Consider the following 27570-nt stretch of genomic DNA (forward strand, 5'->3'; position numbering starts at 1 on the left):
ATATCATTTATGAAACTGTTATTCCATAACGGTCAACCAATTCGTGATGGCGTCCGTAAAATTTACGAAGGGATGATTTCAACTTCACCATTTGAAACTCTTGGTTTAATAGCTTCCTTGTGAGCAGCAACCCTCTATTAAGAAAATCATGATAGGAAATGCAAGCACGAGAATATTGTATCAATTGGGAGATATATACCCCGTATGCAGGTTCTGCTGGAATGTTGCTACTTAGAAATGGAAAGTTCACAATTGGAAAGCTGAAATCATCTCTTTTGTCGTAAAGTTTTGTTTTCAACCGACCCTCATAGTCAATATCTAGATGTAAGTCAAGATATGAAGCCAACCTAACTGTATATGTAGTATCCTTTATCTCTAGTTCAATGACATAGATGCGTTCCACAGTCACCAAATTTTGAATTATTTAGTGAAAGAACATCATCTACATAGCGGAAAGTAGAGTTAAAGGATATTGCTAACTTCTTATCTTTCTTCCTAAGAAGTTACTGCATGAAGTCAGCCTCATAATAATAAAGAAATAAATCGGCAAGTAGAGGGGCACAGTTTGTTCCCATTGTAATGCCGACAGTCTGTTAAAAAACACGTCCTCCAAACGTAATAAATATGATTTCAATAAAAAAAAATCAAGCATCTTGATGATTTTAGTTTCAGAGAGTTTTTTTCCAATGACTGGAACTATAACTGTCAAGTTCAATCCACCATTTTCTACATTTGAAAATGGCTGTACCAAGTCAGGAATATGACAGTTGTTGTCCATTCGTTTGATGTATTTTATCCTTTGATTTTACCATTTGACTAGGGACTTTCCGTATTGAAATTTCCTCAGAGCTCAATATTTTTGTAATATTACCTTTTTGCTAGTTATCAAACCATGTCAAACCAACCATGATTTAAAGCGGTTGAATTTGTCTCAATGATTATGGTATGGTCTTTAAATTTGCCTTTTATATTTTGTTATCCTTCTTCGATATAACTATTTTAGGTGTCCAGCTTACCCAGCATTACCATCATACTGTAAAAAGAACATGGTACCAGGACAATGTTGTCCAGTTATAAGTTGTGATATACCAGGATTTGGTACCATGGACCCAGTTCCTGAGCTTGTGCCAACGTCATTACCAACTAAAATAGGCTCGCTACCAACACCAGCTCCAACAAGTCTTATACAAATTATTCAAATCAGTCCCAACCCCTCACAAAACACAACTAGTGGAATCCCAGGAGGAGGATACCCCATCAAACCAAATCAAATCACTGCAATCAGTAGTAAGTTAATGTAGTATATCCGTATATAAATACAAAAAAAAAAGGAACCGAAGACGAATACTCTGACCATTTCTTAACCTATACTTTGTTGTACAAGAAAAACGTGTACATCAAGCAGGTTTCTTATTCTATATTTTGATATTTTATGTACAGATTGTTTGTGACCATGGGCGGGCTTTTGCTTATTTTGTTCTATATTATTAAGGTCTTTCCTTTTTCAAAAGGGAAAGACCTTACTGTATTTCTTCTGTTTTATTATTATTATTATAATTATTATTATTCTTTTTCCGCCAAACTTTGACGAAGTTAGCAGCCTTAACCGTAACACGTGTCGCTTTCATGTTCACACTTTGTATCGGTGTCATGAATACCTATCCGGAACTCGCCCTGTGAGTCGAAATATTTTGTCGGTTCGCAGTAGTCCCTAAGAAACCCAAAAAACTTGTTATCGTTCCAACACCGTAACCGTAATAGGTAGAAAAAAAAACGTAGGGTGAAATTTGTTCAGGACCAGACCCTGGTTCTTCATTACATTTGGATCGAACAGATTCAACGACTCATTGGTAGGGCTATGCCTCTATTAAAATTAACCGGTGTCGGTTTGCCACCAAAACTCAGAAACCTTGAGTTGTAGACACCTAGGATCTTCACCATTCATCATCAATTCATGCGACTTTGAAAATACCTCAAGGTCAAATGTGTATGTTGACCTTGATCTTTGACCTAGCACCTTGTTAGCGGATAATATCAGCAACCTTAATACTTTCAGAAGTGTTGTATAGTGGAAAGTGTTTGGGTCATTAATGCACAACTTTGTTACATTTTGACCGAAGAGATTTGACCTTTCTGTAAGGAACATAACTCTTGTTTTAGGTTTCTGAAAAGGCAAAATCAGCTTTTGCTATATGACCAAAGGTCCTAGACCCAAGGGGTCTTCAGCAATGACATTTGGGACTAATGACCTTGACAAAGGTCAAAAGGTAAAAGGTCAAATTCATGTCCCATATAGCAAATTATGTGTTTTTGACCTTATTTGAAAGGATTTTCAGTATGTTTTAAAGCTTTTTAAGGTTGACCTTGAACTTTTCAATACATTCTACGTCTATTAGAACATGTATTTTACGTTACAAAAGAAAAGACCTGTCAATTGTTCAAAAACAAAAGACATTTTAATTATTTACACATCTGTTTCAAACAGATAAATGACAACTTTAGGTAATGTACCTTAGTATTCTATTTATAAATCAGTGTGTTTGTAATGACAGACTATACAACAAGGGAGCACTAGAGTTTACTTGTTAAGGTATTATATTTACAGGTCAGTGTATATATAAGAACAATATATACAACTAGCAAGAGTCCTGGGATGTACCTCTGTAAATTATTTATTGTGTTATTATATTAACAGATCAGTGTATATACAAGAACAATATATACAACTAGCAAGAGTCCTGGGATAATAACTGTGACTTTTCATGAACCTCTGTAAATTATTCATTGTTTTATTACCTTTGATAACTATTATTATATTAACAGATCAGTGTGTATATAAGAACAAGGTATACAACAAGGGAGAATCCTGGGATATTGACTGTGATTTTACTTGTACCTGCGTAGATGGATCCACTGGATATTATGAATGTAAACCACAGTAAGTGTTTCAATGAAGGTTTCAAAGGATTATTCAAACACTAAAGAAACTCTTAACATTTTGATCATTACAATAGTCCTTCAAATGTATAGGGAAAATACTCTTTCATACCTTAATTTCAAATTTCAGAATCAAACTTATCAAAACTTGTTGGTCTTGACTGATAAAATTGTAAGGTCGGCAGTGTGTTATATTCCGATTGTTCGATTGTTTCTTCAAAACAGAAAAATATCGTTTTGAATCATTGTTACTTCATTGTCATTTTTTTTCATTTTAGTTTCTTTGGTATAATTCGGAGTTAGGTATGTCGTCCATTATCACTGAACTAGTATGCAAATAAAAGCAACAGTAGTATACTGCTGTTCAAACCTCGTCAATCTATGGACAAAAAAACAAAATCGGGGTAACAAACTAAAACCGACAGAAACGCATTATATAAGAGGAGAACAACGACTTAACATTATCCTGTTTATATGCAACAAACTTCATACATCAAATGAATATCAGAGGGCAGTGGTTATAGTCTTGAGACTATATTTGTTTTTTTTCCGCGGTTTGACTACAAAGATTGAAAAAAACAAATTGTCAATGTTTTTCAACACATTTCTGTTTTATTTCATCAGGTGTCCAACATACAATAACTTACCCCGACAGTGTTTCACAACAACTGTACCGGGTAAATGTTGTAAAACAATTCAATGTACCACCATAGATGGATCAATAGTGAAGCCTAATGCTCAATTCCCAGTTGTTGGTTCATATACTGGTGGATTCTCAGGATTTAGACCTGGAGTATCCTATAAACCAGGAGTCAACACCACCAGTGTTGATGGATGTAAGACTTTCTTTTTCAAAATTATACAGATCGTTGGAGATAAAGTCAGATTTAATTATAGTTTATTGAACTTGTTTCTTTTGTTGGTTTTGTCCAGCATTTAAGGTGGTACTTAGTAGCAATATACCAACTTCACCTGCATTTGGGATTTTACAAGAGTTTGAAGCTCCTACTGAGACTTTGTACAATGTCACCAGTATCTGAGCAAAAAGGTGATGAACCAGGGGTATGTCAAATAACGTATTTATTTTTTCTGGAAAAGTTCATCGGAAGGTACCAATATCTTGACAAATAATACATGATGGTCTTGATGTATAGATTCTGCGTCTTGGCGTTGTTCTTCATCTTTACAAAGTGTTATATTGTTCATTGTTATATTCTTAATACCACTTTTACGGTTTAGTTTGTTTTCTGTGCTATCCATTTGACGTGGCTCCGTACTGATACATCCCGTCAATGTGTTTGTATTATTTGTTCAATTTTGCAGGTGTGTTTTGTATACGCAACTTTTTTTTCTTTCTTATTACGTGAATCTGTACTTCAAAAGATCCCGTCATTATGTCATTGTTCTATTATATGGCATTATTTAACTGTTCTATTATAAATTGTAAAATACTAAAGACAATCGACAAAATTCTTTTACTCTCGTAATGGTATTAATCACATCTGTATTTGTAAAAATTCTAATGAACTTCTGGAAAATTTCAAATCTCGGTCTATTTCTGAAATTGATTTTAACATATCTTTTGATTTTTTAACCCTGTATACCACAATTTCCAATGTAAAATTATAATATTTTTTTTATTTAACATTGAACGACAAATTTTTTTTCTATGTGACAATTACGTTTTCTGACATCAGACACGAGAAGCAATGCATTTGTTTTTTTAAATTGATAGATGCTTTAGTGCTTTTTTGTAAATGATTGTTTGTTTTGTAACTGTAACTCAGTAATGACTGCTGTACCGATATTATTATGTCTATTTTGTTTACGCATCGTTTTAGATATAACGGAGTTAAATGGGACTGTCATACAAGTGAGAGATTTAGCGCTCTAAAACCAGGTTCAATATAACATTTTATACTTTTGGAAATGTCGGAGCCAAGTCAGGAATTTAAGAGTTGTTATCTATTCGTTTGATGTGTTTTGTCATTTGATTTTGCCATTTTATAAGGGACTTTTCGATTGAATTTTCCTCTATATTAGGTTTTTTGTGATTGTACTTTTTACAAAACACAACAGAAAGATAGTTCTGTAATAAAAAGCTGAAAATTTTGTTCATGTTGTATTGTAAAGGGAATGTTAATCTGCTACATGTTAATCAAATGATATTTTTCCGATTGAATATGTGATTCTATTCTTTTGTTGTTTTCTAATATTTTATTAAAGGGTCAAACAATTTTTTTCTTAAATTTAAGCCAATATAATTTTAATGAAGATGATTGAAACTACCTTAAACAAAAGCAATAGTAGTATACTGCTGTTTAATAGTTATGAATTGACAAAAAGAAAACAAATCCAGGTCATAAACATAAACCGAGTTAAAAACAGCAACTATAACAGAAAAAACAACAAAGCAACAGAAACACCAAATTAAATCGGCGAAACCAGCGTTATGTCATGATTTAACTATATCCAAGACATATTTATTGTTCTTCTTAAATTTTTTAAGCTCATTTCAGGTATACAACTACTAATGCATAGTCCAATTGCTTTCTATAATGAATTCCGTAATTTCAAGCATGAATTGATACTTTGTCTTAAGTTAAAATAAAAAAGTGGCAATCATTTCTTGTAAGATCTTTACCTTCTAGGAACTTGTATTGAAAAATTCAACATACCTTGTATTGCATATTAGACCGCATGGATTCCTGGAAGTTTCATAGTACCAAACTAATACTTCTGACCTGAACAGCAGAACAAATGTACCCTTTTTCTATAATTCCTTACCCTTCATTCAGATAAAAAAAAACTTTCATAAGGGTTCTACAGTTATTCCAAGGACCCAAGCTTTCATTTTTTACGAAAACTACAAAAATACTTCACCCGTTGAAAAAGATACAGCTATGCATAGGAAGAATTGTGCTTTAGATAAATTATTTACTACTTTCTGGTATGCTGTTCCCGACCGGGCCTGCATTATTAGTTCTATAACTTTATCAAAAGTCTTTGAGGCCAAATGTTGTTTTATTCTAGGTTATATGGCATACACTTTAAGTTATTTACAAAGAAGAACGGATATTTTTTTAGCCTTAACAAAAAGGGGGAAATCAGAATAATTTTGCTCCTATGAGGCAGTCTTTGTAATGTTTTTAACAAGACGTTTCATTTGCATATACTATTGTTGATGTTTTACCCTCGATTTTGGTTTGGGACCCAAATATTTCATTGCTTAATCGATTTATGACTATGATACTACGGTTCTTCATATAACGCTATTTCTATGTTGTGGCATGTGTAATATTGTTTGTCTTTTTGTCTTTTTCATTTTTAGCCATGGAGTTGTCAGTTTGTTTTAGATTTATGAGAGTGACCGTCCCTTTGATATCTTTCGTCCCTCTTTCAAAGCGTTCATGATTTCCTTCAACAAAATAGGGTATATCTGAAAGATTTAAAAATGGAAGTAGTATATTATATTTTCAACAACTTTAGAGTGAATTTTATTCTTATCATTTAAGTTGATTGAAGTTACTATCAACAGTTGTTTGAGCTACTAGATTGTTATACTTGACGTAACTATTGACAGATATTTGAGCTACCAAATTCTTATTTGTGGAACAGAATCTGTTTACCTTACCGGAAAATTTGATATCAAACTGGTTGGGTTCGTGTTCGTGTTTGTGTTCCTTACTCTTGAGTTTTATATGTTGTGTCGTTTGTACATTAATTTGTCTGTTTGCCTTTCTTTTTAGGCCATGTCTTTGTCAATTTATTTTTATCATGCGAATGACTGTCCCTCTTGTATCTTTTATAATTGGAGTGACAATCGAAACCAAATTATTTAATTTAAATTACTTTTTTTTCGTGCATTTACAGTGGGTTGTATCTACAAAGGACAATTATACAAAGCTGGTGATGAATGGGACGATGGTTGTGATTTCCATTGTAAATGTGTGGACAGTAAAACAGGACGATATCAGTGTACTGCTCAGTAAGTATTGTTATCTTATTGTTTACCCCTGATTAGAATTTAACCAACGAAAATGAACGGTTTTAAATAAGTCATTGGTATTTGTTTCTAGGAACTTTGTGAAAAGAAGTCAATTATTCAGTTTTTAATTTATTGAAAAGAAGGGGTTACCAAAGGAACTGGTTGGAATGTGTACTATAGCTGACGTATTGTAAATATCTGTCCCAATCATATATTCCTCTGTTTGGGTTGAATATCTAACCCTATTGTTACGGGCTTGATATCTATATTTGTAGGCCTTGTCTCAACAATAAAATACTCTAGATTCTTTTCATGCTCAGCAATTAGTTGAAATTTCCTTCTCAATATTTATTCAAGTTTTGAAATGATGTATTTACCTTACTAGTCAAGAAAACTATTTTATTGAAAGTTGTGCATGATCAATTATGGTTTATGAATCTGTCTGTTAAAAAATAGATATAACTTAAAAATGGACATAGGAAGATAACTCCAAGTCAATAATGTTTACCAATTGGTTCCACTGCAATCGTTACATTGCGGTGCTAACAAACAATGCTTTTCCAGTGATATCCATGATTTCCAGCCCTTTTTCCAGTCGGTTGTATTATCTTTTGACTTACCCTGACACTTTTATGTCTTAATAATTCAGATGTCCAGAGTTCACCAGACTTCCTGCTCGTTGTGAACTTATACCTGTATCTGGACAGTGTTGTAAGAGACTGCAATGTAGACCTCCAACAACAGTAGCCCCAGGTGTTGTAACACCTACTCCCATCATAACAACAACAGATCTTCACCCTGGATGTACTGATGTCGTAGAAAACTGTGCGAATTTTGGCCATTATGTATGTCAGCCACCATATGATGCATGGGCAAGGAGAAATTGTCAACATTATTGTGGAATGTGTGGTATGTATTCACTATATATAGCTAGTAATACTTTTTGTATGTCCCACTTAAGGACATTATGTTTTCAGGTCTGTGCATCATTTCATCTGTTTGTTTGTGGACCATCCATCCGTTTTTCTGTCAATCTTCGGGCAAAAAGTTTTGGGCAAGGTAGTTTGTTATGCAATTGAAGTCCAATCAACTTGAAACTTAGTAAACATATTTTCTATGATATGATCTTTCAAATTAAAAGTTTTGACCCCGATTGTACTGTTAACCAAATATAGAAAATGATAGTGTCCGTTTCAGTCAAGGTAGTTCTCGATGAAGATAGGGCCCAATCAACATGAAACTACGTGCACATGTTACCTATGATATTATCTTTCAAATGAAGATTCTTGACCCAAATTTCACATATGACTGAGAAAGTGCGAGTAGGGCATCCGTGTTCTCTGGAAATATTCTTGTTTTAAATTGATAGATTTTAGCATTTGTGAATCTGACTTACTTAGTTTTACATACCAAAGGTATCAATTTTAATATGTTGGTCTGCCATTATTGGATATAAGTTTGCTTCTTTTCCATCTATCTTTTATTTAAAGATTACTTATTATATTTTATACAGAGGATACAAAGGACGATCATTTTTCAGTTAATATACTGACATTAAGCAATTTTTTAGACAAATGTAACTACCTATTCTCTTGATTCTCTTTTAAAATAAAGATGAGTTTTATGTGTGTTATTTTGACACCATGGTCAGCTACAGAGAACACTTTGAATCAACTTGGTCATACCGTATTATACCTTAAACTACATTTGTCCTTTGGTTAGCTAAATAAATATACATTTCTACTACACTTTGATATTACCTGTAAGCAGAGTCTTTCACCATATAAGATTAATTCATTTGAATTAAAATTTGTTCTATAGATAAAGATATGGTGTGAGTGCCAACAATTTATAAAAAGGTAAACCATTATAGGTCAATGTACGACCTTCAACACGGAGCATTGGCTCACACCGAACAACAAGCTATAGAAGGCCCTAACATAACTAGTGTAAAACAATTCAAACGGGAAAACCAACAATCTAATATCCAACCAAAGAACTGGATTTCCCATCATTTAATTGAATACCTAAACTGCATACCCAAACTCCACTTGTATTTTTGTCCATCTGATGAGTTCAGCCTTTTTCAACTGATTTTTATAGTTCGTTTTTATGTTATAATTGCAGGTATACCTAGGTCCCAGGTTAGGGGAGGGTTGGGATCCTGTTAACATGTTTAACTACGCCACATTATTTATGTATGTGCCTGTCCCAATTCAGGAGCCTGTAATTTAGCGTTTGTGGTTTGTTTACTAATATGTGTTACACATTTGTTTTTCGTTCATTTTTTTTATTTAAATATAGCCTTTTGTTTTCTCGTTTGAATTGTTATATATTGTCACAACTGGGCCTTTTATAAATATGTTATATATTGTCACAACTGGGCCTTTTATAACTGACTATGCGGTATGGGCTTTGCTAATTTTTTTTTTTTTTAACGATAACAAATATTTTATGCAATCATTTCCTGTTATATAAATACCTAAGTAGCCCAGGATGCATACTTAGGGGCCCCTGTTTTTTAACATCCTCACTTGACCAGGGAAAATATCAAATGAGTTTATACAATAGTTTTACATACATAATTATATTTAAATAACCATTACAATTGATTTTCCCACCTGATAGGATCACTGTAGGGAAAACGTTACTATTTATTCTGCCATAGGCGACAATACTAACATTTTCTAAATTTACCAGTTTTTATAATAAAAACTTGGATAAAACAGTTATGTGTGGTGTTTGTACTTTATTACTGCATTCTTGAAATTGAAGCCAAATAGTATCATGACCAATTTCCAACGGAGCTGGTTTATGTTATCCATGCCCACCGTCATTTTGCACCAAATTTATGAAATTTTGGAAGCCTTTTCGAATAATTCTCTAGAAAATATTTCAATAGGTTTTAAAATTTATATTGTAAATATACAAACTGCAGTTATTCATAGATAAATAAAAAATATATTGTACCCTTACATCCAATCACAGCGCTCATAAGTTGACTTCCTTCACCTGTCTTGGGTACACAAAAGGCCAACCTAATGCTGGGAAAATGTAATACTACCGTTTTCCCTATACTGTGACACAAAGCTATAAAGAATTCTTATGACACCATCAATGCAATACTGGGTTATTGTGGAAACCTTGACTATAATTAATACTTGTATGTCCTCATTACTTAAAGAAACATGGATAATTTGATGTCCCCACCCCTACATGCTGATTTACCTCTTTCTCTACTTCTTTCAGATAAGGCTAAACAAACAACCTGTATCCAACTATATCTTATCTTATTTAAGAATAATGATAAACATTTCCTATTAAACAAATAAAAATGACAATTCCATTCAATTTGTATACATTTTATCCGAGATTTACAACATAAGCATACATTGAAGATTTTTCATACTAATCTCCATTCCATGTTTTAGTATATGCCATATTGTGGTTCAAAATTTCAGAGCTGGTTATAAATTCCATCATTCTGTCTTGAGATGATAAAAACAAGGATATTAGACACTTGAAACATTAAATCTGCAAAATACTCAGCTGTAAAGTTGCCTTTGTTGCCTGTATTAATCTATGAAAAAGCTGAATTATGTCCCTTGGGAGTATTAAATCCCAACAAAAGTCCTTTCAAACAGTACAAAATAACAAATTGTATATGCCTGATATGATAAAAGATAGAAACTACAAAATGAAGCACTATTGAAATATTTGCTGCATGAATTGCCAACAATGTGAGCAATTCTTTACACAGGAGAGTATAAATTCTATCTAAATTTAGCCTCAAGTGGGCCTCTTTTTTTCTTAGATGAACAATTCTAACAGTGAAAATGTTTCTAGCATGACCAAATACTGTCTTACTATATAAACAGTACAAACTTAACCAGACAATATCCAATTTTAATAGATTGTGTCAAGGGAAATACTCAATTTATACATTTAGGGAATAACACAGCTAAAAAGGCAAATATTTCAGTTAAAAATATATGTCGCGACTTAAATTCTGGGTTTTCAAATTGAATTAATCATTGCGAAAGGTGAAAACAAATACAAAAGAACAATAGTTTGGTGCAGTTTATACAATATAGTTAATATTGACATCCTAGAATAAAGTTTTATATCAGTACCAATCAATTTGACTTATTATGATGACTCAGCACTATTCTCAACACTGTACTGTCCTCAGATAAAAATTTCTATTCTTTGTGATAAAAATCAAATGTTCTTATCAAATGCTAAAAATAGTATAATATGACTGATGTTTGATTGATTTTGATTTCCCTTGCTATCTTGAGTATAGGAAAAACGGTACTATCTATTCTGCCATAGGCGACAATACTAACATTTTCTAAATTTACCAGTTTTTATAATAAAAACTTGGATAAAACAGTTATGTGTGGTGTTTGTACTTTATTACTGCATTCTTGAAATTGAAGCCAAATAGTATCATGACCAATTTCCAACGGAGCTGGTTTATGTTATCCATGCCCACCGTCATTTTGCACCAAATTTATGAAATTTTGGAAGCCTTTTCGAATAATTCTCTAGAAAATATTTCAATAGGTTTTAAAATTTATATTGTAAATATACAAACTGCAGTTATTCATAGATAAATAACAAATATATTGTACCCTTACATCCAATCACAGCGCTCATAAGTTGACTTCCTTCACCTGTCTTGGGTACACAAAAGGCCTACCTAATGCTGGGAAAATGTAATACTATCGTTTTCCCTGTATAACATCACTATCATATATCCGGTTCACTGAACAAAACATGTGTTGATTTAAACTGGAAATACTTTAAAATTTGATTGCGAAAATAAGTTATTGTTTGACTTGAAGAATTTTGATGTGAATGAACAGAATTTAAAATGATTCTTTAATATATATATATATATGGATTATAAAAAAGGATAAAGCACATTTGGTGAGTACAAATGTATTACGAAGGATAATATATGTGGTAATTTACTTATGTAACTAATATGCACAGACATAGATTCAAATAATAATTACAATTAAAAACCAATTGTTCAGAGAACAATTGAAAGTCTTTCCACAACAAAGAAATTTGGATAAGAAGGTAATTTCTTCATACTGATGCGATAAATGATGGTTTAATTATCTTTTTGAGTGATATAAGGGAAATAATATGCTACTTCCGGTAAAATGAATGCCACATCCTGTCTCATATGATAGCTTCTTTCACACTGATTCCAAAAATATATAGTTTCTATATACTTTTGTATGTAGAATGGGAGATAATTGGCCACTTCCAGTTTGTTGGAAGTCATTTTTAGTCTTCAGTTATCTTTTTTATGTATCTATATGACAAAATATATGGATTCTGGGTACTTTTAGGTGAAAAAATTGCAAAAAAAGCTACTTCCGGTTTTCTAAAGTTCACTTCCGGTAGCCATTTTTCAAGGTCATTTGTCACTTAACCTTTTGTATGAGGTCAAATGTCTGTATAATGAACTTAATTGAAGTTATAATCAAATAACCTCATATCAAGACATTTCAGGGGCAACAACTCCTATAAGATGCCATTTAATTGTATAAGACTAAATGTAGCATATCTTCATTACTATAAAGCTGACATTTTGAACTTGTTCTTTAATATGGATCTTTCAAAGTGTCAGAAAAAATGCAAAAACAAGCAAAAGTCACAATTGAGAACTTGACCTTGACCTTTGACCTTGACCTCATTTTCTAAGTTAGGACCTAGGGGCCTCAAATAAAAACATTCCAGGGTTATACGGTTAACTGTTTATGGGTTAAAAAAACATACCGACAAATTTATTTTGTAAAGGTAGATAACTCCTATAAAATGTCATCGAATCGCTTCGATCAAAATGAGCCAAAAATTACTGAGGATGTAACGAATAATTTGTAAAAGGAATTTTGTCGCTATCTTTTTTTGTTACGATGGAGATGCACACAGATGATAAACAGTTAATAGGGAGATAACTCTTACAAAGAAAATAGTTCACCTTAGCAGGGTGAAATTCAAAAGCGCATAAACTATACGATACCATATCAGAAATATCTAAGCGACATATTGCGAAACAAACATTTATCGCAAGAACAAAATTTGGCGGAAGAAAAAAAAAAAAAAATAATAATCAGAAGAAAAACAGTAAGTCTTTCCACAGAAAAGTGGAAAGACTTAATAAAGGATATTGTTTTTTCTTTCTGTCATAATAACATAGTGTTCACTACTTTATACACAATATACAATAAGATAAGTATATATGAAATCAAACACACCTTTCGTTTAGAGCAGTAGAACTAAGTACATCTTCCTAAATTTTTTCGATGAAGAGTTTAATTTTCGTTTTGCATATATACTTTATATCCGAGCGTAGCAGAAAAATTTAATTCGTTTTTCATGTGCATTTTTAGCATAACCTGTATAGACTGCACATTCAATTTAATTTTATCGAATTTGCTTTTTTTACGTATTTTCCAAATAACCCATTTGAAATAAATGTAATATTGCATTAACAATGAAATTACTCGAATTCTCTGTACAAATTCCTAATAAAACATCTTTTTCAACGAGAACCTCGTCGTTTATAAAGTTACAAAGTTGTAAATTTCTAACAACCGTTTCTATCAATGGTTTAACATTGTTACATTGATAAAATAAATGCTCAAGAGTTTCAATATTATTGATTTCATCACATAAGTGACATTTTACATTTGACATGCGCATTATTTTCAGTCTTTTTTCTGTATATATAATCCTGTGTATACATTTCCATTGATATTCTTTAACTTTTCTATTAATAAAATTGAGAATGGAAATGGGGAATGTGTCAAAGAGACAACAACCCGACCAAATAAAAAACAACAGCAGAAGGTCACCAACAGGTCTTCAATGTAGCTAGAAATTCCCGCACCCGGAGGCGTCCTTCAGCTGGCCCTTAAACAAATATATACTAGTTCAGTGATAATGAACGCCATACTAATTTCCAAATTGTACACAAGAAACTAATATAAAAATAATACAAGACTAACAAAGGCCAGATGCTCCTGACTTGGGACAGGCGCAAAAATGCGGCGGGGTTAAACATGTTTGTGAGATCTCAATCCTCCCCCTATACCTCTAAACAATGTAGAAAAATAAACGCATAACAATACGCACATTAAAATTCAGTTCAAGAGAAGTCCGAGTCTGATGTCAAAAGATGTAACCAAGGAAAATAAACAAAATGACAATAATACATAAATAACAACAGACTACTAGCAGTTAACTGACATGCCAGCTCCAGACTTCAATTAAACTGACTGAAAGATTATGATTTCATCATATGAACATCAGGCACAATCCTTCCCGTTAGGAGTTTAGTATCATACCATCATAGCATATATATGAGAAGAACATAACCCGTGTCATGCCAACAACTGTTTTTAGAATAAATGTCTTTAGTTCCGACGCAAAGACCTTATCAGTGACTCAATATTAACGCCAAAATATGCAATCTTTAATGACTTGACAACAGTATCGTAATTATATCCCTTCTTAATCAGTCTATTTAAAGGTTTTGTAAGTTTCTGGGGTAAATACTGACACCTTTGTGCTTTATAAAGAATATTTCCATAAAAAATTGGATGTGAAATACCTGAACGTATAAAAAGTCTGCATGTTGAGCTATATTTACGAATTATGTCTTTATACCGATGATAAAATTTAGTAAAAGTTTTGACTAGTTTGTGATATCGAAAACCCTGGTGTAATAATTTTTCAGTAATACATAAATTTCTCTCGTTAAAATCTAAAACATTGTTACAAACACGAGCGAATCGTACAAGTTGAGATATATAAACACCGTAAGATGGTGACAAGGGAACGTCACCATCTAAAAAAGGATAATTAACGATAGGAAATGAAAAATCATCCTTTTTATCATAAATTTTAGTATTCAGCTTTCCGTTAGTGATATAGATATCAAGATCGAGGAAAGGGCAGTGGTCATTATTAGTATTAGCTTTATTTAAAGTATGTTCAGCGGGATAAATTTCATTAATATACATACTGAAGTCGTCATTATTGAGAGCCAAAATATCATCCAAATATCTAAAAGTATTATTAAATTTGTTTATCAGATGTTGTTTTGATGGGTCTTTGCTTATTTTTGTCATAAATTGTAACTCATAACAATACAAAAAGAGGTCCGCAATAAGTGGTGCACAGTTATTCCCCATTGGAATTCCGATAATCTGATGATATACGGAATCCCCAAAGCGAACAAAAATGTTATCTAGTAAAAATTCATTTTACTTAGTTTAAGCCAAATTTTTTCCCAATTTATATACTCGCTATACACATTTTCCCATTTTGTTTGACACTTAGGGGTCTCAATTATGTTAATGTTTGATTGAACATATTTTAATGTCAAATCCTTGATTTGAAAATTCAAGGTTTTCAGAAATGTTTACTTTGTTGCTTTTTAAAGCAGGTTGATCATCGTTATTTTTTTAAATCTGCATGAATGTTTGTGGTATGGAACTTTTAATTCGTGAATATTCCGAAATACAATTACGTTTATCTATTAATTGTCTATATATTTATATATTATGGTATTATCGTCCCATATATCAACAAGAGTTTTGATCTGACTTTTTGAAAAGGAAGAATAAAATAAAGATTTGCCCTGAAATAAAATATTTGAGTTTCCAAATAATTGCTGTTTCTTTACTTCCATTACGTTAAATATACTCTGTGTGATCTTTGTCAGTTTTGACCACGATTGTAAAGCGCTTCTGTAATAATGTGGTATGTTTTTTTTATTTCAAGACCTGAAAGGTCAGAACATTTACACAGAAATAGTTCTTCCTCAAATTTCTTATCACATTTTTTTAACCAAAATTTACCTATTGCATTCCAACTAGATAATGGCTTATGTTATATCGAATATAAAGATTTGATATATTTACTTTCTATCCAACTATCTAAATTTACCATTCCCATGCCCCCCTTTTTAACATTTAAACAATACACCTTCCGGTCTACTTGATTCACTTTCCCATCCCAAATAAAATTCCATATTATCTTATTCAATTCTGTTTTGTATTTTTCGGGTAAACCTCTTATTTCTAACTCATAACCACACACTGATATAATTAAATTTTAAACAATAAGGACTTTTCCAGAGTAAGTCAATTTTCGACTTTTCCAGACGTGTACACAATTTTGTACTTTTTCTTATATTGATTTCCAAATTTTGTCATTGTCAATGTTATAACCATGGTGAATACCTAGTGTTTTTATGTTATCTGTTGTCCAGCTTATCTTTTTCAAAGTAGGTCGTCTACGTTTATATGCGCCAATATGTATTCCCTTAGTCTTTTCGAAATTAATTTTAGAACCCGATGCCTTTTCATATTTGTCAAATATTTCAAAAGATTTTTTTACAGAACTTTCATTTTTATTAAAATAATTGGGTGTCGTCTGCAAACATATTTAATTTGGTTTCTATTAGCTCCCAATTTTCTTCCCCAGGCAATATAATGCCTTGAATGTCTTGTTCTGCCCTTATTGCACAGGCCAAGGGCTCTGCCTGTAATATTTATAAAAAGGAAGTCTAGCCATCCCCATTCCATCCTATCAAAGGCCTTTTGTTGGTCTAAAAAGACAATTATACCCTCTTCATCTTCATCATCAATATATTTTATGATACCCTGTATCATTCTACTCGCTTTCGTTATATGTCTGCCTTTTACAAACCCTTTTTGGTCGGGATGTATAAGCTTAGGAAGGACTATTTTTAATCTTTCTGCTAGTATTTTAGCTATAATTTTATAATCGCAATTCAGTAGTGTAAGAGGTCGACAGTTACGTATATTTTCCCGTTCCCCGCACTTAAATAATAATGTTAAAACTCCTTTATATTGCGAATCCGACAATGTTTTGTCATTAAATATTTCTTGCAATAACGTACAAAATTCTTCTTGTATGATATTCCAAAATATTACATAAAATTCAGATATGATCCCGTCCTCCCTAGGGATTTATTAGTTTTTAAATTTTTTAGAACTTTCATTAGTTCCTCCGCGGTAATATCACGGTCAAGTAATTTTTTGTCGTCATCGCTTAGTTTATTTTCGATGTGACTGGTTAAATCTTTAGCACTTTCCAAATTCCATCCCTCGGAGCTAAATACATTTGAGTAGAATTTAACTTGTTCATTTAGTATTTCGTCTATATTGTATTTAAAATGTCCATTGTCTGTTTTAAATCGACTCCATAATTTATTTTTTCCGTTTTGTTTTTCAGGGGTTGAAGAAGTAGCTCGACGATTTTTCCCCTTCTTCCGCCCATTTTACACGCGCCCTTATTTTAGACGCCTCTGATTTGTTCTCAGAGTAATTTTTAATTAGTAATTCTATTTCTGATATCTTATTTTCAACCTCCCCAGAAGTAGTATTATTTAATTTAAGCTTTTCTAACTTCTTTTCAAGGTTGGTAATATAACTTTTTTCAGAATTTTTGTTTAATATTTTACTTACTTTCATGGTTAACTTTTTTATTTGTGATTTTGTTACATCCCACCAATCTTGAATTTTTTCGAACCTACTTTTTTCATTTTTCCAGGTTTGCCACCAAATTTTAAATACATTATTAAATTCTTCACTTTTTATAGTATTAATATTCATTATCCATATACCCGGACCTCTTTGTATTTCATCAAGTTTTAATTTGAATGACACAAGATCATGATCGCAAAAAGGACAATGCGCGATACCAGCATTGTAAACTTTATTTGACAGACTTTTATCACAAAAGATATAGTCTATTCTAGACTTTGAGATTCCTCTTTGAAACGTTTTCCGTTTATCTTTTGGGTATCTGTCTCTCCAAAAATATGTTAGATTATATTGTGACAATAAAAAAGTAATTAATTTGTACCAATATCATCACGATTATGAGAGGGATTTCTATCAATTGTTTTGTCAAGAGTACAGTTAAAATCCCCTACCAAAATATTATAATGGTCTACACTATCGTCTGTAAAATTACCAAAAAAATTATGAAGCGATTCAAAAAGCTGTTTCCTCTCGACGCCACTATTGTTGGAATATATATTTGAAATATGATAAATCGCACTTTCCGTTTTGATACTACATTTTATTATTCGACCGACTAAATTACGTTACTTTTTATCACGTTAGCCGTTTACATTCAAAGTGATGATTTGGATCGACATTCTTTAGTGTTGTTTTTAAAAAAAAATGGAAAACAACACGTTTTATAATTTATTGCGTCCGAAGCGCTTTTCTGGATTTACCTTCACCAGGAACGCTCAAAGCCAAACATTTGAAATCCGAAGATGTATAAGTACCGAAAATCGTTGAAGAGTACACGAGTTCATTTAAAGTTCACGATTTGATCTACATTTTAACACCGCTATGCCTCGTTGATTTATTGAAATTCACGGTCAAAGCCACTGTTTTAAGTTTAATTTCAATTTTTCGAGTCATTGACCAATTATAACAATACACATTTGGTGAACACATTTCAAAGTGTCCACCTACAATAATAACAATACAGATACATCGATACAGTTTGAGGTACAAAAGATAGAAAAATAATCTAAAATAATAATTCAAAAGCTGCAAATCAGTACATATGTACATATAACACTTTCGGATTGATTTGTTTTTATTGTTTACATAAAAAGTAGCAAATAGCAAATTTCGGTTTGTGTATTATTACTCATTATCATCTGGGGAACCTGGTTTGCTTTGTTTACTGTCTTTCTCTGCAGACATTGGCGTCAGCGATATGTCACTAAGTTTGCGCTTGTTGTCACAAGGACGAGGAATGTTCTGATTTGATGACATCTTAGGGTGAAGAAATTCATGTAGTTTGACACGAATTGTTTGGGCCCCTTCAATTGTGATGTGAACTCCACTAGCATCTGTTTTATCGTAATACGCCTTAACCACGTTTCCATTTTTTATGAAGATATTGTCTACATCAATATAAGTCAGCACTTCATCTTTGAGACACAATTTTTCCAAGAACACATTAGCATGTGTAGCTGTTTTTTTGACTGTGTGAATGTGGTTACTGTTACCTTTTCTTGGATTAATACCACATACACCAATATCTGCATTCGGAAATGCTTGTTTAACTTTGACAATAGCCTGTGTTGCGTACACATTCACCTGATCACTGTCGTGCTTGTTTCTACTCAAGTCATTACAACTTAAGGTTATGATGACCTTGCCTACATTTGAGCCATTGCTTTTCACAGGATGATTTTCAAAAGCCGCACCCAAAGACTGATCTATTTTTTCTAGAGTGGCGCCATTTATAGAGGCATTTATTAAATTGTCCTCAAATTAACCAACTCTTAAACTATTTGAAGCTCCCAATATTACATTTGTTCCCTTTGATTTGGTGTAGTATGTGTTCGGTGTTTGTAGATGGTTTGTTGTCACTAATGGGTTGATGGACTGACTTTCATTTTTGTCGTTTTCTTGAGCTTCTCTACCTTCGAGAATTTTGCTAGCATAATTACCATAAGACGTAATCATAGTATGGTGTTTAAAATAAGCGCAATCATTACGGACATGACCACTTTTTTTTGCCGAATGAACATTTGGATTCGTTAAGACAGTCTCGTGCCCAATTTCTGAACAGTTATAGCAGCGCTTACTATGATCTGGTTTGTCTTTGCAAGCATAGGAAGGGTGGTTTCTTTGTTTACAATGAATACATTCTGTTCGACCATTGTCGGCAAACATTCGTACATCATATCTACCAAATGTTGTTTTGTTTGGAATTGTCGGAGCACAATTGATGATTTGAATGTATCTTGAACCATTTTCTATATTTTTTCCTCGAATGTATCCCCGCTGTACTGAACCCCGGACGATTTTGCAATACTGAAGCATTTGTGTTGTAGGTAGCAGTCATTAAGTTCATAAGGAAGGTCTTTGATTGTTATGTTTGTTATTGTGTTGTCCACCTCAATAAATTTGACGGTTCTGTTTTTTATTGTTATATCACACTGTACTAACCTTTCTTTGGCATCTATGTCACTTAAAGTTACAAATCAATTGGATGGATTTAACACTCTCTAAATCTATTTGTTTTTCAAGTTCTTTTATTATTTCGTCGTGTGTTATCCCCTTAAAGCCACGAGTATAGAAATGAACTGATAGTGTTCTTTGTATATTGGCCATTTTGAAAAACTGGTGAGTTGAAATCAGATGTCGCACAAAAACATAGCAAAATCATCTATGCATACGAAAATCCAAAATCAATTTGGCTCCAAGAATGTTTTACAACAGAAAATCGAAGATTTATTGGAGCTCAAAAATATCCTCACTCTACAAACAAGGGACATAACCATGGGCATTGCTAATTATTTAAGACCGTACGGTGACTTATAGATGTCTCTTGTGGACAGTTGTCTCATTGGCAATCATACCACATCATGTGTCCATACAAGCAGCGGTATATAGCTGGGTTTTCAAAGTGCAACTTGAAACCTCTTCCTAAACTATTAACATCTAATTTATCAGCAATCAAAGCCGGGCCTCTAAGATATTGTTTGTTCTAAAGGTGGCGTAAATCAAATTCCAAAGATCTTTTAGAGTGCAAATTACACTCTTAGATTCTCTCATCTTGCAATAGTAATAACACTTTTGACTTTTCTTCACTTTACACAAGTATTCCCCACTTCAAACTAAAAGACAAATTGAAAGAGTTGGTATTGCTTTGTTTCATACAAAAGAATGGCGATCGTAGATACAGGAATTTTGTCTTCAGGATAGATAAATCCTACTTTGTAAATAATCACTCTGATTCAACAAAACATTCTATGAACCTGACATTATCAAGATGCTTGCTTTCTTGATTGATAACATATTTGTTACGGGTAGAGGACTTTTTTTTAAACAAACTGTCTATATTCCAATGGGAACCAATCGTGCCCCTCGTCTTGTCGACTTGTTTCTTTATTATTACAATTAGTTATCAAATGTACTAGGGTTTATAATTTAGTACGCCAGTCGCGCATAAGACTCATCAGTGACGCTCATATCAAAATATGTATAATATTTATAAAACCAAACAAGTACAAAGTTGAAGAGCATCGAGGATCTAAAATTCCAAAAAGTTGTGCCAAATATGGTTTTGGTAATCTAAGCCTGGTATAAGAAAATAATTAGTTTTTCCAAAAATTGAAAGTTTTGTAAACAGGAAATTGATAAAATAAAACGACCACATTATTGATATTCGTGTCAACATCGAAAGTGTTAATTACTGGACTGTTCAACATTGCCACCAAATATTTTACTATTTAGTGAGAGACAATCTTCTATATAGCGGAAGGTAAAGTTAAAGAGTATTGCTTACTTCTAATCTTTCTTCCTAAGAAGTTCCTGTATCAAGTCAGTCTTAGGTATCATTTTTTATGTCATAATAAAACTTATTCCTCTAAAACTAGTCATCGTAACCATAATGAAACTGACTTTAAACTCATAAGTTCTTAATAGAGGTATTTCCAAATAATGTTATAAACTTATCAGATCATACAACCAAAGAGAAAGGAATAAACACTGTGATAAGACAAACAATTTGTTATGTATTTATTCAGTTAAAGATGTGGTTAGATTTACCAATGAGACAACCATCCACAACAGAAACACAAACAATATGATGTATGGTAACTCAAAAATCCTTATAAATATGATTATAAATTAAACATCCAGATATATTGTACCCAGATGTTCAAGTAACACAATTATATACACTTATACTTGTATTACCCAACTTGTCAAGAAGACTAGCACTATTGAATTAATTAATTTTTACGTCAGTTATGCATTGCATATGATATAAAAATAAGGAGATGTGTTATGATTGTCAATGACGTTCAAGTTATATACACTTATACTTATATAACAAAACTTTCAAGACGACAAGAACTATTTAATTAATCATTAATCATTACAGCATTGCATATGATATAAAAAAAAATGAGATGTGGTATGATGGTCAATGAGGCAACCATCCACCAAAGTTCAAATAAAGTGGATGTACAGATAACACTAAGGCCTTTAACAGTGCAAATGCCCCGTATCCTAAGGGTGGCTATGAAAGGTTCATCATGAAAATATAACACAATTCAATTGAGAAAACATATTGCCTAATTTGATATCAAAACAGTTGAATATATTTGTTATAAGATAAATAAAGGAGGTTAATTCAAATTGAAACCATATATTGTACCAAAATTTGTTCCTATACTCAATACAATTTGATATTTTATTTAAAGCAATTTTTACCCTTTAGCCCTCAAAGAACTTTTCTTCTCTTTTATCTAGATATTCTCATCAATCTACATATGGATATTTATATTACAGTAAATCAGATGACAACTTCTACACCCCCTTGTGTTGACAAGAATCCCTCTGCCTGTGCAGAAATCGGACCAGATGTGTGTACTTTGCTTATTGACTTTGCCAAAGAAAATTGTGCTCGCCAGTGTAAATTTTGTCATGAATCTGCAAGTATGTTATCATTACAATGTGTAACGGGTGTCCTAAACCTTCAGTATCATCAGTACAAGTAACAAGTATGTTATCATTACAATGTGTAACTTATGTCTAAACCTTCAGTACCATCAGTACAAGTAACAAGTATGTTATCATTACAATGTGTAACTTATGTCCTAAACCTTCAGTATCATCAGTACAAGTAACAAGTATGGTATCATTACAATGTGTAACTTATGTCCTCAACCTTCAGTACCATCAGTACAAGTAACAAGTATGCTATCATTACAATGTGTAACTTATGTCCTAAACCTTCAGTACCATCGATCAGTACAAGTAACAAGTAGGGTATCATTACAATGTGTAACTTATGTCTAAACCTTCAGTATCATCAGTACAAGTAACAAGTATGTTATCATTACAATGTGTAACTTATGTCCTCAACCTTCAGTACCATCAGTACAAGTAACAAGTATGTTATCATTACAATGTGTAACTTATGTCCTAAACCTTCAATACCATCAGTACAAGTAACAAGTATGTTTATCATTACAATGTGTAACTTATGTCTAAATCTTCAGTATCATCAGTACAAGTAAAAAGTATGTTATCATTACAATGTGTATCTTATTTCTAAACATTCAGTAACATCAGTACAAGTAACAAGTATGTTATCATTACAATGTGTAACTTATGTCCTAAACCTTCAGTACCATCGATCAGTACAAGTAACAAGTAGGGTATCATTACACTGTGTAACTTATGTCTAAACCTTCAGTATCATCAGTACAAGTAACAAGTATGGTATCATTACAATGTGTAACTTATGTCCTCAACCTTCAGTACCATCAGTACAAGTAACAAGTATGTTATCATTACAATGTGTATCTTATGTCCTTAACCTTCAGTATCATCAATACAAGTAACAAGTATGTTATCATTACAATAAGTAATTTATGTCCTCAACCTTTAGTACCATCAGTACAAGTAACAAGTATGTTTATCATTACAATGTGTAACTTATGTCTAAACCTTCAGTATCATCAGTACAAGTAAAAAGTATGTTATCATTACAATGTGTATCTTATTTCTAAACATTCAGTATCATCAGTACAAGTAACAAGTATGTTATCATTACAATGTGTAACTTATGTCCTCAACCTTCAGTACCATCAGTACAAGTAACAAGTATGTTATCATTACAATGTGTAACTTATGTCCTCAACCTTCAGTACCATCAGTACAAGTAACAAGTATGTTATCATTACAATGTGTAACTTATGTCCTCAACCTTCAGTACCATCAGTACAAGTAACAAGTATGTTATCATTACAATGTGTAATTTATGTCTAAACCTTCAGTATCATCAGTACAAGTAACAAGTATGTTATCATTACAATGTGTAACTTATGTCCTCAACCTTCAGTACCATCAGTACAAGTAACAAGTATGTTATCATTACAATGTGTAACTTATGTCCTCAACCTTCAGTACCATCAGTACAAGTAACAAGTATGTTATCATTACAATGTGTAACTTATGTCCTCAACCTTCAGTACCATCAGTACAAGTAACAAGTATGTTATCATTACAATGTGTAATTTATGTCTAAACCTTCAGTACCATCAGTACAAGTAACAAGTATGTTATCATTACAATGTGTAACTTATGTCCTCAACCTTCAGTACCATCAGTACAAATAACAAGTATGTTATCATTACAATGTGTAACATATGTCCTAAACCTTCAGTACCATCAGTACAAGTAACAAGTATGTTATCATTACAATGTGTAACTTATGTCCTAAACCTTCAGTATCATCAGTACAAGTAACAAGTATGTTATCATTACAATGTGTAATTTATGTCTAAACCTTCAGTACAATCAGTACAAGTAACAAGTATGTTATCATTACAATGTGTAACTTATGTCCTCAACCTTCAGTACCATCAGTACAAATAACAAGTATGTTATCATTACAATGTGTAACATATGTCCTAAACCTTCAGTACCATCAGTACAAGTAACAAGTATGTTATCATTACAATGTGTAACTTATGTCTAAACCTTCAGTACCATCAGTACAAATAACAAGTATGTTATCATTACAATGTGTAACTTATGTCTAAACCTTCAGTATCATCAGTACAAGTAACAAGTATGTTATCATTACAATGTATAACTTATGTCTAAACCTTCAGTACCATCAGTACAAGTAACAAGTATGTTATCATTACAATGTGTAACTTATGTCCTCAACCTTCAGTATCATCAGTACAAGTAACAAGTATGTTATCATTACAATGTGTAACTTATGTCTAAACCTTCAGTATCATCAATACAAGTAACAAGTATGTTATCATTACAATGTGTAACTTATGTCCTCAACCTTCAGTACCATCAGTACAAGTAACAAGTATGTTATCATTACAATGTGTAACTTATGTCCTTAACCTTCAGTATCATCAATACAAGTAACAAGTATGTTATCATTACAATGTGTAACTTATGTCCTCAACCTTCAGTACCATCAGTACAAGTAACAAGTATGTTATCATTACAATGTGTAACATATGTCCTAAACCTTCAGTACCATCAGTACAAGTAACAAGTATGTTATCATTACAATGTGTAACTTATGTCCTCAACCTTCAGTATCATCAGTACAAGTAACAAGTATGTTATCATTACAATGTATAACTTATGTCTAAACCTTCAGTACCATCAGTACAAGTAACAAGTATGTTATCATTACAATGTGTAACTTATGTCCTCAACCTTCAGTACCATCAGTACAAGTAACAAGTATGTTATCATTACAATGTGTAACATATGTCCTAAACCTTCAGTATCATCAGTACAAGTAACAAGTATGTTATCATTACAATGTGTAACGGGTGTCCTAAACCTTCAGTATCATCAGTACAAGTAACAAGTATGTTATCATTACAATGTGTAACTTATGTCCTCAACCTTCAGTACCATCAGTACAAGTAACAAGTATGTTATCATTACAATGTGTAACTTATGTCCTCAACCTTCAGTACCATCAGTACAAGTAACAAGTATGTTATCATTACAATGTGTAACGGGTGTCCTAAATCTTCAGTATCATCAGTACAAGTAACAAGTATGTTATCATTACAATGTGTAACTTATGTCCTCAACCTTCAGTACCATCAGTACAAGTAACAAGTATGTTATCATTACAATGTGTAACTTATGTCCTCAACCTTCAGTACCATCAGTACAAGTAACAAGTATGTTATCATTACAATGTGTAACATATGTCCTAAACCTTCAGTATCATCAGTACAAGTAACAAGTATGTTATCATTACAATGTGTAACTTATGTTTTAAACCTTCAGTATCATCAGTACAAGTAACAAGTATGTTATCATTACAATGTGTAATTTATGTCTAAACCTTCAGTATCATCAGTACAAGTAACAAGTATGCTATCATTACAATGTGTAACTTATGTCTAAACCTTCAGTATCATCAGTACAAGTAACGAGTATGGTATCATTACAATGTGTAACTTATGTCCTCAACCTTCAGTACCATCAATACAAGTAACAAGTATGTTATCATTACAATGTGTATCTTATGTCCTAAACCTTCAGTATCATCAATACAAGTAACAAGTATGTTATCATTACAATAAGTAACTTATGTCCTCAACCTTTAGTACCATCAGTACAAGTAACAAGTATGTTATCATTACAATGTGTAACTTATGTCTTAATCTTCAGTATCATCAGTACAAGTAACAAGTATATTTGGCACAACTTTTTTGGAATTTTGGGTCCTCAATGCTCTTCAACTTTGTATTTGTTTGGCTTTTTAACTATTTTGATCTGAGCGTCACTGATGAGTCTTATGTAGACGAAACGCGCGTCTGGCGTATAAAATTATAATCCTGGTACTTTTGAAAACTATTTACACCACTGGGTCGATGCCACTAATGGTGGACGTTTCGTCCCCGAGGGTATCACCAGCCCAGTAGTCAGCACTTCGGTGTTGACATGAATATCAATTATATGGTCATTTTTATAAATTTTCTGTTTAAAAAACTTTGTATTTTTCAAAAAACTAAGGATTTTCTTACCCCAGGAGTAGATTACCTTAGCCGTATTTGGCACAACTTTTTGGAATTTTGGGTCCTCAATGCTCTTCAACTTTGTATTTGTTTGGCTTTTTAACTATTTTGATCTGAGCGTCACTGATGAGTCTTATGTAGACGAAACGCGCGTCTGGCGTATAAAATTATAATCCTGGTACTTTTGATAACTATTATCATTACAATGTGTAACTTATGTCCTCACCCTTCAGTATCATCAGTACAAGTAACAAGTATGTTATCATTACAATGTGTAATTTATGTCTAAACCTTCAGTATCATCAGTACAAGTAACAAGTATGTTATCATTACAATGTGTAACTTATGTCCTCAACCTTCAGTATCATCAGTACAAGTAACAAGTATGTTATCATTACAATGTGTAATTTATGTCTAAACCTTCAGTATCATCAGTACAAGTAACAAGTATGTTATCATTACAATGTGTAACTTATGTCCTCAACCTTCAGTATCATCAGTACAAGTAACAAGTATGTTATCATTACAATGTGTAATTTATGTCCTCAACCTTCAGTATCATCAGTACAAGTAACAAGTATGTTATCATTACAATGTGTAACTTATGTCTTAACCTTCAGTATCATCAGTACAAGTAACAAGTATGTTATCATTACAATGTGTAACTTATGTCCTCAACCTTCAGTATCATCAGTACAAGTAACAAGTATGTTACAATTACAATGTGTAATTTATGTCCTCAACCTTCAGTATCATCAGTACAAGTAACAAGTATGTTATCATTACAATGTGTAACTTATGTCTTAACCTTCAGTATCATCAGTACAAGTAACAAGTATGTTATCATTACAATGTGTAACTTATGTCCTCAACCTTCAGTATCATCAGTACAAGTAACAAGTATGTTATCATTACAATGTGTAATTTATGTCTAAACCTTCAGTATCATCAGTACAAGTAACAAGTATGTTATCATTACAATGTGTAACTTATGTCCTCAACCTTCAGTACCATC

At 32.2% G+C, this 27570-nt stretch overlaps 1 protein-coding gene across 1 annotated transcript in view; it reads left to right on the forward strand.

Annotated features, from left to right (window-relative positions):
• The window catches only part of LOC139522645 (uncharacterized), a 62231-nt gene that overhangs the window by 10488 nt on the left and 24173 nt on the right, over positions 1-27570 (forward strand). Inside the window, exons 5-10 of the mRNA XM_071316112.1 lie at positions 1004-1287; positions 2824-2938; positions 3562-3773; positions 6811-6925; positions 7575-7834; positions 22321-22467. Coding sequence (XP_071172213.1) covers positions 1004-1287; positions 2824-2938; positions 3562-3773; positions 6811-6925; positions 7575-7834; positions 22321-22467 — 1133 coding nt within the window. The remainder of the gene's footprint in view (positions 1-1003; positions 1288-2823; positions 2939-3561; positions 3774-6810; positions 6926-7574; positions 7835-22320; positions 22468-27570) is intronic.

The sequence above is a fragment of the Mytilus edulis genome, chromosome 5 (assembly GCF_963676685.1).
Source record: "Mytilus edulis chromosome 5, xbMytEdul2.2, whole genome shotgun sequence".
In the NCBI taxonomy this organism is placed as follows: domain Eukaryota; kingdom Metazoa; phylum Mollusca; class Bivalvia; order Mytilida; family Mytilidae; genus Mytilus; species Mytilus edulis.